The sequence below is a fragment of the Nanorana parkeri genome, unplaced genomic scaffold, assembly GCF_000935625.1.
Source record: "Nanorana parkeri isolate BGI_ZX_2015 unplaced genomic scaffold, ASM93562v1 scaffold3610, whole genome shotgun sequence".
NCBI lineage: Eukaryota > Metazoa > Chordata > Amphibia > Anura > Dicroglossidae > Nanorana > Nanorana parkeri.
Window position 1 is genome coordinate 5803 of NW_017309878.1, and position 11264 is coordinate 17066.

The window sequence follows — 11264 nt, forward strand, 5'->3', positions numbered from 1 at the left end:
CATTAATGATTTTGCCATCACACCTACTTATAAGGTGCTGATTAAAGAGAGAGGGGGGGGGGGCATTAATGACTTTGCCATCACACCTACTTATTGCTCCTGTTACAATCAGAAACTTGTATTTCCTTCATACAGAAAACCATCAGCCATGGGTGATGCTGAGATGGCAGTCTTTGGGGAGGCTGCCCAGTACCTCAGGAAGTCAGATAAAGATAGGCTTGAGGCTCAGAACCGGCCCTTCGATGCCAAAACAAACTTCTTTGTGGTTGACCCCAAGCAAATGTATGTAAAAGGCATCGTCACCGGCAGAGAGGGGGGAAAAGTCACCGTAAAGAAAGAAGACATGTCCGTAAGTTGGAAAAAGCTAACGATCCTCTGAGTTGCAACGCGTGCGTGCGCGTGTTTAAGAAATACAAACAATTCGATCTTTGCTTTTCTGTAGACCGCAACAGTGAAGGAAGATGAAATTTTCCCCATGAACCCCCCAAAGTACGACAAGATTGAAGACATGGCCATGATGACCCACTTGAATGAACCATCTGTCCTGTATAACCTCAAAGAGCGTTACGCAGCCTGGATGATCTACGTAAGTCTCCCCGCCAGCTCACTCCTCTCCATTACACTCTGCAATTGACTTCTGGTGTCTTTGAGCTTTTTTTGTGTCCTTTGTAGACCTACTCCGGACTGTTCTGTGCCACCGTCAACCCCTACAAGTGGCTGCCCGTGTACAACCCCGAGGTGGTCAATGCCTACCGCGGCAAGAAGCGTCAGGAGGCTCCACCACACATCTTCTCCATCTCTGACAACGCCTATCAGTTCATGCTGACAGATCGTGACAACCAGTCTGTTCTGATTACGTAAGTAATGTGTCTACGTCACTCCAAGAAAGAGATGTGGAGTTACGTTGGGGACATGAGTTGTGCGAGAGATAACGGTTTTCTGTTTCCTTCTTTTATCCCCAGCGGAGAATCCGGTGCCGGAAAGACTGTCAACACGAAACGTGTCATCCAGTACTTTGCAACAATTGCAGCTGTCCCCGACAAGAAGAAAGAGGAGCCACAAGCCCAAGGAAAAATTCAGGTGCGCAGCTACTTTTTGGTCTTGAAGTCTTCCGAGCATCCAAAATGATGCTAATAAATAGAATGAGCAAGAAAAAAATGAATTTGTTTTACACCTGTACAGGGGAACTTGGAGGATCAAATCATCCAGGCCAACCCACTGCTGGAGGCCTTTGGCAATGCCAAGACTGTGAGGAATGACAACTCTTCCCGCTTTGTAAGTTGGTCCTAATTGAACCTTGACATGGTTGGCACACATTAGCCATTTATCATACCCTCTAAAGTCAAAGTAACGATTTTGCCAGTTGACTATGTCTTGTCCTTGACTAGGGTAAATTCATCAGGATCCACTTTGGGACCACAGGAAAACTGTCCTCCGCCGACATTGAGACATGTAAGTCTTGTAGGAGAGACAATGTATTCATTAATATTATGTAATAGGAGGGCGCTTGGTGGGCGTAGAGCTGGTTTTGTGTCTTTTTATCTCATATATATTCATATACTGTATATGCTTTTGTCCTGAAAAGAAAAAGAACTCCTTGTCAAAATATATTTTTAAAACGTAAACCCTCCAATTGTGGAGATACCCAGGACACAAATGCACCAATTATTCCAAAAATATCCGTTTATTTCCACAAATAATTAGGCATAAAAAATACACAATATCACCTTAGTCTCCCAAAAAAAGAACAAATGAGTTCAAACCCTTTGAACCCATAAAATTCTTACTGACTCTGGTACCCTTTGATTTCAACATACTCTGCATTCATGGATAACGGGGTCACATCACCCACCGCCGGTATCACCTATACCTGAACTGGCTCCGCCTTGAGAGGTTCTTAATTGCTTTTGGTTGCAGGTGTCTTGATTCGAGCCTTTCAAACTTGTATCCACTGATCCTGAAACATTGTATCAAACAACATAGGCCAAATGGCTTGCAGAACCAATCCTATACTGTATATGGTTAATGTAGTGATGTATGAGTAACTTACCTTATGGGGGATATTGATTATCGATTGATCTAGATCTACTGGAAAAATCCAGAGTAACATTCCAGCTGTCTGCTGAGAGGAGCTACCACATCTTCTACCAGATCATGTCCAACAAGAAGCCGGAACTGATCGGTAGGTCATAAATAGGAAAATGTGTGAGTTCTGTAGAAGTGTGCCTTTAATTGTTACATCTTACCATGAAACACGCATTCATCGTTGTTCACAGACCAACTTCTGATCACAACCAATCCCTACGACTTTCCATTTGTGAGCCAAGGTGAGATCACTGTGGCGAGCATTGATGATCAAGAGGAGCTGATGGCCACCGATGTAAGTTCAAAACCTGATAAAAAAAATATTTAGCACAAATACATTTTTTGTTTTGCTAATAATTATTATTACATGAAGATCACATTGAGCTGATTCTATGTTTTTGTAATATCAGAGCGCCATTGACATCCTGGGCTTCAACTCAGAGGAGAAGCTTGGTATCTACAAGCTGACCGGCGCCGTCATGCACTATGGAAACCTGAAGTTCAAGCAGAAGCAAAGAGAGGAGCAGGCTGAGCCCGATGGCACAGAAGGTGAGAACTAAGGCCCTTCTCAGCATTAAGGTTATTATATTTCTTTTTTCACACTTAAACTAAAGAAAAACCTTTACACTCAAGGCATTTCAGCTGTCTGTATTTAGTTGGGTTTATATAGAAATGTAATTTGTTTTTAAAAAGCCAGAGAGCTATAACCAATTATGATGACGTGCCTTTTGAGCATTATCACTGTAGTTTGCCTTGAATTGTCCCAAAAAAATGTAATATCTCAAATTCAATCAATTATATAAATGAAAACAATGATTACTATTCTTCAGTGGCTGACAAGACTGCCTACCTGATGGGCCTCAACTCAGCTGATCTCCTGAAGGCTTTGTGCTACCCCAGGGTCAAAGTCGGAAATGAGTATGTCACCAAAGGTCAAACTGTCCAGCAGGTACCTACATTCTGCCTCCATGTTTTATCTTCAGGACACAAATGAAAGCGTAGTAACTGATTGGAACATTTGTTACCTTTCTTGTTAAGGTGTACAACAATGTCGGTGCCCTGGGCAAGTCCATCTATGAGAAGATGTTCTTGTGGATGGTCATCCGTATCAACCAGCAGCTGGACACCAAGCAGCCAAGGCAGCACTATATTGGCGTCTTGGATATTGCCGGCTTTGAGATCTTTGATGTGAGTGGCATGTCTTGATTGATACATTTATTCCCTGCCAGTGTGTTAGCTGGGAAAGGGTAACTCAGTAAATTGTCTTCTTCTGAACAGTACAACAGCTTGGAGCAGCTCTGTATCAACTTCACCAATGAGAAGCTGCAACAGTTCTTCAACCACCACATGTTTGTGCTGGAACAAGAGGAGTACAAGAAGGAAGGTATCGACTGGGAGTTCATTGACTTCGGCATGGACTTGGCCGCCTGCATTGAGCTTATTGAGAAGGTATAAAACATGACAATTGGCAGTAAAATTTCATTTTGGAGCACTAATTCTAAAAGTAATATACTTTTACTGTTGTGTACCTAGCCAATGGGCATCTTCTCCATCCTGGAAGAGGAGTGCATGTTCCCCAAGGCGACAGACACTTCCTTCACCAATAAGCTGTATGACCAACATTTGGGCAAGTCCAACAACTTCCAGAAACCCAAACCTGGCAAAGGCAAAGCCGAGGCTCACTTCTCCCTGGTCCACTATGCTGGAACTGTGGACTACAACATCTCTGGCTGGCTGGACAAGAACAAGGACCCGCTGAATGAGACCGTCATTGGGCTCTACCAGAAGTCATCAGTGAAACTCTTGAGCTTCCTGTATGGTGCCTATTCTGCCACTGATGCTGGTAATACATTCTGTATTCTGTACTCTGTCTTCTTTACTATCAGTGCCCATTAATATTTGCTTGGTACACTTCCAGTATATTAAGTTTTTATAAATGAATACTTTATAAAATACATCAATCTTTTCACATTAGCCTCCCCCACATCTAAAAGAATTTCCGCTGCAATGCTGTCATCAAAGTCTTACAGACATGCGCTCACAGTACTGACCTTATACCTTAGTGTTTGCAATGGCCGCATAAGATGAAAGGCCAGCGTGGGGAGATACTATTCTCCAATTCAGGAACTGAGCCTACACCCATATCACCTGCAACGTCCATCCTTCCACACGTGTCCTAACCTCATGAAATTCTTCCTGTTGCAGATGCCGGTAGCAAGAAGGGTGCTAAGAAGAAGGGTTCCTCTTTCCAGACTGTGTCTTGTCTCTTCAGGGTGTGTGACACTTTATATTAGATATACATACTGTATGTTTTCTCATTTCTGTTGGACATTTATTGATATCAATCATTATTGTCTGTCTACAGGAGAATCTGAACAAGCTGATGTCAAACTTGAGGAGCACTCACCCTCACTTTGTGCGTTGCTTGATCCCCAATGAAACCAAGACCCCAGGTCAGCTGATCAATATTTGTTTGTTTGATGGAAATGCTGTTCCAGTTGCAATCATGATTTTTATATTTAGATATTATAGATCATCAGTTGGTTATGCGCCAGCATGCAATTTTAAACCTGTCAATACCTTAGAAGCATTACAATTACAAATTTGTCTCCATAGATTCTCTTTAACAATTTGAAACTATTCTGTTTAGGTGCTATGGATCATTACTTGGTCATGCACCAGCTCAGGTGCAACGGTGTACTGGAGGGCATCAGGATTTGCAGGAAAGGTTTCCCCAGCAGAATTCTCTACTCTGACTTCAAGCAACGGTATGGGTCGCTCATATCACTGAGTGCAATTATGGCATTAACATACCATAACAATAAAATAAACAATATTAAGGATGTTCTATATATCTCAATTTACAAAAGTGTTACTATTTGCAATACAGTTACAAAATCCTGAATGCAAGCGCCATCCCAGAAGGTCAGTTTATTGACAGCAAGAAGGCTTCTGAGAAGCTTCTCGGATCCATTGATGTTGACCACACACAGTACAGATTTGGACACACTAAGGTATTTTCACAGTTTGTTGAGTACGAGATCATCAAAAAGTCTAAGAAAAACGATATATATTTTAATTTGATTTGACTTCATTTATAGGTGTTTTTCAAAGCTGGTCTCCTGGGTGTCCTTGAGGAGATGCGAGATGAGAAGTTGGCAATGCTGATCACTCGTACTCAGGCCATTTGCAGAGGATACCTCATGAGGGTTGAGTTCCAGAGGATGATGGAGAGAAGGTACTTGCAATTTTATGCTCATTGTTCCTAACTTTATTAATTTTAGAACCGCAAAACTTTGATCTGAGTGATACATTGTTTCCAGGGAGTCCATCTTCTGCATCCAGTACAATGTCCGCTCCTTCATGAATGTCAAGCATTGGCCATGGATGAAGCTTTACTTCAAGATCAAGCCTCTCCTGAAGAGCGCAGAATCTGAGAAGGAAATGGCCAACATGAAGGAAGAGTTCGAGAAGACAAAGGAGGCTCTGGTCAAGTCAGAGGCAAAGAGGAAGGCGCTTGAAGAGAAGATGGTATCCGTCATGCAAGAGAAAAATGACCTGCAGCTCCAAGTTGCATCTGTAAGTGTTAAACCGTTTATAATAACCATATTTGAGCAAACACCCAAAAACACCCCGCATAATACACAAACTATGAATAAATAAGTTATACCTATAATTCATTTTACTTCCCAGGAATGTGAGGGCCTTGCAGATGCAGAGGAAAGGTGTGAGGGTCTCATCAAAGCCAAGATTCAAATGGAGGCCAAATTCAAGGAGATTAATGAGAGGCTGGAAGATGAAGAAGAATCAAATGCTGAGTTGACAGCCAAAAAGAGGAAACTTGAAGATGAATGTTCTGAACTGAAGAAGGACATTGATGATCTTGAGCTGACTCTGGCCAAAGTAGAGAAAGAGAAGCATGCCACAGAAAACAAGGTATTTCCATTTTCTGCTTGGTTCTCCTCAATATCAACAGCTGACACTTACCCAAATATGTTATTTGCAAGTTGTATTTGAGGGTAATCATACTTAAATATCATCTGAAATGTAGGTTAAGAACCTCACTGAAGAAATGGCTGTTCTTGATGAGAACATTGCCAAACTTTCTAAAGAAAAGAAAGCCCTTCAGGAAGCCCACCAACAAACCCTAGATGATCTGCAAGCAGAAGAGGACAAGGTCAACACTCTAACCAAGGCCAAGACCAAGCTGGAACAGCAAGTAGATGATGTACGTAGAAGTATAAACAAAAATATCCTGAGAGATGGTACCTAAAAGATACATTAACAATGTCACGAATTTGAACAAATTTGCTTTTCTTTCAGCTGGAGGGATCTCTGGAGCAAGAGAAGAAGCTCCGCATGGACATGGAGAGAGCAAAGAGGAAGCTGGAGGGTGATCTGAAGTTGTCTCAGGAATCCCTGATGGATCTGGAAAATGAAAGGCAACAGCTGGATGAAAAAGTTAAAAAGTAAGACAATTTTATCTAACTTGTAGGTAGCCAGGTCTTCCTCTTTGTCCCGTGGCCTTGCTCTGTTCATGTTTTGTATGAGTGTGATGTAGTTCTGTTTTGTGCATCATCTCATGGCTTGAAGCTTCATATAAGTCTATATTTCACTTAACAGGAAGGAGTTTGAAATCAGCCAGCTCCAGAGCAAGATTGAAGATGAACAGGCCTTGGCTGCCCAGCTGCAGAAGAAAATCAAAGAACTTCAGGTAGATTGTCCAACAAACATGATACAAACAGCTTTATGTTTTTTTCTTATCAACTATTTAAAAGAAAACGGCAATTTGTGTGAACTTTAGGCCCGCATTGAGGAACTGGAAGAAGAAATCGAGGCGGAGCGCACAGCTCGTGCCAAGGCTGAGAAACAACGTGCAGACCTTTCCCGGGAGCTCGAGGAGATCAGCGAGCGCCTGGAGGAAGCCGGAGGGGCGACTTCTGCTCAGATTGAGATGAACAAGAAACGCGATGCAGAGTACCAGAAGATGAGAAGGGACCTGGAGGAGGCCACCTTGCAGCATGAAGCCACTTCCGCAGCTCTCAGGAAGAAGCACGCTGACAGCGCTGCAGAACTCGGGGAACAAATAGACAACCTTCAGAGGGTCAAACAGAAGCTGGAGAAAGAAAAGAGTGAGCTGAAGATGGAGATTGATGACCTGGCCAGCAACATGGAGTCTGTCTCTAAGACCAAAGTAAGTAAAATACCACCTAGGTTGTTTTTGGCAACCAAGACATTCTTGAATGCTAGAAATAATGACTTTGGTTTATCTTCTAGGGCAACTTAGAGAAGATGTGCAGAACACTTGAGGACCAATACAGTGAAGTTAAAACAAAGGAAGATGAGCATCTCAGAGTAATCAATGACATAAGTGCTCAAAAAGCACGTCTTCAAACAGAAAATGGTAAGTTGTGAATGCTAAGAGTAAGGAAGAGAAGACATAACAGATTCACACAACATGCTTATCTACACCTTCAATCTTATGAAATAGGGGAATTCGGCCGCCAGCTGGAGGAAAAAGAATCTCTCGTGTCTCAGCTCTCCAGAGGAAAACAAGCCTTCACCCAACAGCTTGAGGAGCTGAAGAGGCAGCTTGAGGAGGAAACCAAGGTACTGCCGCCATACACAGAAATATTTGTTAGATTTTGTCCTAAACCCATGCTTATTCATTTATTATCTGGGCCACAAATCTGTTAATTCTAACTCTTCATCTGACATATGGATTTCTTTGCGACTAGCGCCTTAGTTCTAGAAGGACCAAACATATTTTAGGACAATTCATTACTATTACCAGTAACACTGCACTTCCAAATTCAGAAAGCGGGTTGTAAATCTAAACTTAAAAGCAGAAGAGCGTGGAGTCTGAATGTACACAACGGAGGGTGGATGTCGTCTCTTGTAAGAATAATGATTTATGTACTTCAATGTCTTACATTTATGAAACGTGCCTCTTACCTTCAAGGCCAAGAACGCCCTTGCTCATGGACTTCAGTCTGCCCGCCATGACTGTGACCTTCTCAGAGAGCAATATGAAGAGGAACAGGAAGCCAAGGGTGAGCTTCAGCGTTCACTGTCCAAGGCCAACAGCGAGGTTTCTCAATGGAGGACAAAATACGAGACAGACGCCATTCAGCGCACAGAGGAACTGGAAGAGGCCAAGTAAGATTCGGTCAAGTCTTAAATTAAGAGCATTATGGTGTTTTGGATGAGAGCCTCTAACATGAATTGTATTAGAGTTGTAGGTGCCATTGTTTCCACCGGTGGAAGATGATTTATTTTTTCAGTAATGTGATGGTGAAATCCTGACATCCACAAATAAGCAATTTTTTGTTTCTAATGTCCAAGTATTCCGAACAATTCTAACATTTAATTAAATCCATAACAGGAAGAAGCTGGCCCAGCGTCTCCAGGATGCTGAGGAACAAATCGAGGCAGTCAACTCCAAATGTGGCTCTCTGGAAAAGACCAAACAGAGACTTCAAGGTGAAGTGGAGGATCTCATGGTGGATGTAGAACGTTCCAACTCAGCATGCTCAGCTCTGGATAAGAAACAAAGAAACTTTGATAAGGTGTGTGGGAAAAAAATGGAAACAAATGAAGATTTTGATCTAAGTGATGCAGTATGAAGGTGCCTATCAAATAAAAATGATTGTCTTGCATAACATAGGTCCTGTCTGAATGGAAGCAGAAATATGAGGAGGCCCAGGCTGAACTTGAAGCTTCTCAAAAGGAATCCAGATCCCTCAGCACAGAAGTATTCAAAATCAAGAACTCCTATGAGGAGTCACTCGATCAGCTTGAGACACTGAAGAGGGAAAACAAGAACCTCCAGCGTATGTCTCTCTTTACATTTAGTGTAGGGGATAGGCAAAGAAATCTGCCATTTTAGGACACGGGTATTATATAAGGTGCTGACTTTATGATTTGGCCACCAGCACTTCATTCGTTTTATTATCTATACTAACAATTATATATATATATATATATTTTTTAAGGGAACAAACATAGAGCTTGAAGCTACTTGAATACTGACAATAGAAAATATGTTCTTTTCCTAATGATTGTAGAGGAGATCTCAGACCTGACAGAACAAGTTGCCGAGTCTGGAAAGAGCATCCACGAGATTGAGAAGGCCAAGAAACAGATTGAGCAGGAGAAATCTGATCTGCAATCAGCATTGGAAGAAGCTGAGGTAGGCAGACTGGACACTGTTATACTTTAAAACCCTTTGGCATTGTGCCTCCATAGATCTCCGTATTTAATAAACCTGTAACATTTAGGGATCTCTGGAACATGAAGAGGCCAAGATCCTTCGTGTACAACTTGAGTTGAACCAAATAAAGTCTGAGGTTGACAGAAAGGTTGCTGAGAAAGAAGAAGAGATTGAACAGCTCAAGAGAAACAGCCAGAGGGCCCTGGAGTCCATGCAGAGCTCCCTGGATGCTGAGATCAGAAGCAGGAATGATGCCATGAGAATAAAGAAGAAGATGGAGGGAGATCTCAATGAGATGGAGATCCAACTGAGCCATGCCAACCGCCAGGCAGCTGAGGCCCAGAAACAGCTCAGGAATGTCCAGGGACAATTCAAGGTATACAATTATTACACTTAATTCCATTCTTAACCTCTTTGTGGCCTTACAGAAATACCCTAATTGGCAACACTGTGTTCCTTCAACTTAGGATGCCCAGCTCCATCTTGATGATGCTATTAGAGGAAACGAAGACCTTAAGGAACAGTTGGCCATCGTGGAAAGGAGAAACAATCTAATGCAGGCAGAGATTGAAGAGATGAGGTCTGCCCTTGATCAGACAGAGCGTGGTCGCAAAGTGGCCGAGCAAGAGCTGCTCGATGTCACTGAGCGTGTCCAACTTCTACACACACAGGTAAGGTCTGGAGCTCATTCTTTACAAAATCCAAAAAAAGCTTTCATAGAAAAAGTGACACCTTATGGTTCTCTATCTCCAAAAGAACACCAGCCTGATCAACACTAAGAAGAAGATGGAGTCTGATCTTTCTCATCTCCAAAGTGAAGTGGAGGAAACTATCCAAGAAGCCAGGAATGCAGATGAGAAAGCCAAGAAGGCAATCACAGATGTAAGTCCCAATTCTGACCCATAAGTAGTGAATAGTATGGTAATGAAAGACATGAATCTCACTTGTAGCTTCCTGTTCGGACTTTTGCATTTTCAAAACAATAAGTCAAAAGCATTTTCCCAAAATATGTTTCGGGAGATGTTTTGGTACGTCCGAGGTGTACAAGATCTTTGGTAATATAGATGTTCTTTGATTCTTTAGGCTGCCATGATGGCTGAAGAGCTGAAGAAAGAACAGGACACCAGCGCTCACCTGGAGAGGATGAAGAAGAACCTGGAACAGACTGTGAAGGACCTTCAACATCGTCTGGATGAGGCCGAGCAGTTGGCTATGAAAGGTGGAAAGAAGCAGCTCCAGAAGCTGGAATCCAGGGTAACCCGTCTATGATATATTTATAGTCTGCACCAAACAATAGTTAGTTTACATGGTCTCCAGAACACGGTGAAATCATTTCTTTTTCAGGTGCGTGAACTTGAAAATGAGCTTGATGCTGAACAGAAGAGAGGCTCTGATGCCATCAAGGGTGTGCGCAAGTACGAGAGGAGGGTCAAGGAACTGTCTTATCAGGTAGATAACAGGTCATGGGTTTTCCTAAAGATGAAACATTCCATGTGGACCTTACAGCCCGTTTCTTACATTACTCCTCTATATTGCAGTCTGAGGAGGACAAGAAGAACGTGTTCAGGCTTCAGGACCTGGTAGACAAGCTGCAGATGAAGGTCAAAGCCTACAAGAGACAGTCTGAGGAATCTGTAAGTACACATCTGTAGGGGGGCAGGGGGGAGGGGGGGTAATCTTAGACTTTGAAAGTCTCCAGTTTCCTTAGACATACTTCTTCTCACATTGTATCGCCTTCCTTGTAGGAGGAACAAGCCACTGTACATCTGTCTAGGTTCAGGAAGACTCAGCACGAGCTGGAAGAGGCTGAAGAGCGCGCCGACATTGCTGAGTCCCAGGTCAACAAGCTGAAGGTCAAGAGCCGGGACATTGGCAAGGCAAGTAGAGCTCAGGAGTGACCATGACCAAATATAACACCATCCTCATGACAACCACAAAGTGCACTACAAAACGATATCCCCCCCCC

General features: G+C 42.7%; 1 protein-coding gene across 1 annotated transcript in view; it reads left to right on the forward strand.

Moving 5' to 3' along the window:
• Positions 1-11264, forward strand: part of LOC108803329 (myosin-4-like) — a 16501-nt gene that overhangs the window by 4565 nt on the left and 672 nt on the right. The window contains exons 3-39 of the mRNA XM_018575177.1: positions 136-349; positions 443-586; positions 673-857; positions 963-1080; positions 1183-1275; positions 1389-1452; positions 2084-2182; positions 2277-2380; positions 2496-2634; positions 2916-3034; positions 3124-3273; positions 3364-3534; positions 3619-3928; positions 4291-4358; positions 4451-4538; positions 4736-4853; positions 4976-5099; positions 5187-5323; positions 5409-5664; positions 5779-6021; positions 6137-6313; positions 6409-6554; positions 6709-6799; positions 6890-7279; positions 7363-7489; positions 7577-7695; positions 8048-8244; positions 8471-8654; positions 8753-8918; positions 9153-9277; positions 9366-9674; positions 9766-9969; positions 10055-10180; positions 10382-10552; positions 10643-10747; positions 10837-10932; positions 11044-11175. Coding sequence (XP_018430679.1) covers positions 149-349; positions 443-586; positions 673-857; positions 963-1080; positions 1183-1275; positions 1389-1452; positions 2084-2182; positions 2277-2380; positions 2496-2634; positions 2916-3034; positions 3124-3273; positions 3364-3534; positions 3619-3928; positions 4291-4358; positions 4451-4538; positions 4736-4853; positions 4976-5099; positions 5187-5323; positions 5409-5664; positions 5779-6021; positions 6137-6313; positions 6409-6554; positions 6709-6799; positions 6890-7279; positions 7363-7489; positions 7577-7695; positions 8048-8244; positions 8471-8654; positions 8753-8918; positions 9153-9277; positions 9366-9674; positions 9766-9969; positions 10055-10180; positions 10382-10552; positions 10643-10747; positions 10837-10932; positions 11044-11175 — 5796 coding nt within the window. The 5' untranslated portion in view covers positions 136-148. The remainder of the gene's footprint in view (positions 1-135; positions 350-442; positions 587-672; positions 858-962; positions 1081-1182; positions 1276-1388; positions 1453-2083; positions 2183-2276; positions 2381-2495; positions 2635-2915; positions 3035-3123; positions 3274-3363; positions 3535-3618; positions 3929-4290; positions 4359-4450; positions 4539-4735; positions 4854-4975; positions 5100-5186; positions 5324-5408; positions 5665-5778; positions 6022-6136; positions 6314-6408; positions 6555-6708; positions 6800-6889; positions 7280-7362; positions 7490-7576; positions 7696-8047; positions 8245-8470; positions 8655-8752; positions 8919-9152; positions 9278-9365; positions 9675-9765; positions 9970-10054; positions 10181-10381; positions 10553-10642; positions 10748-10836; positions 10933-11043; positions 11176-11264) is intronic.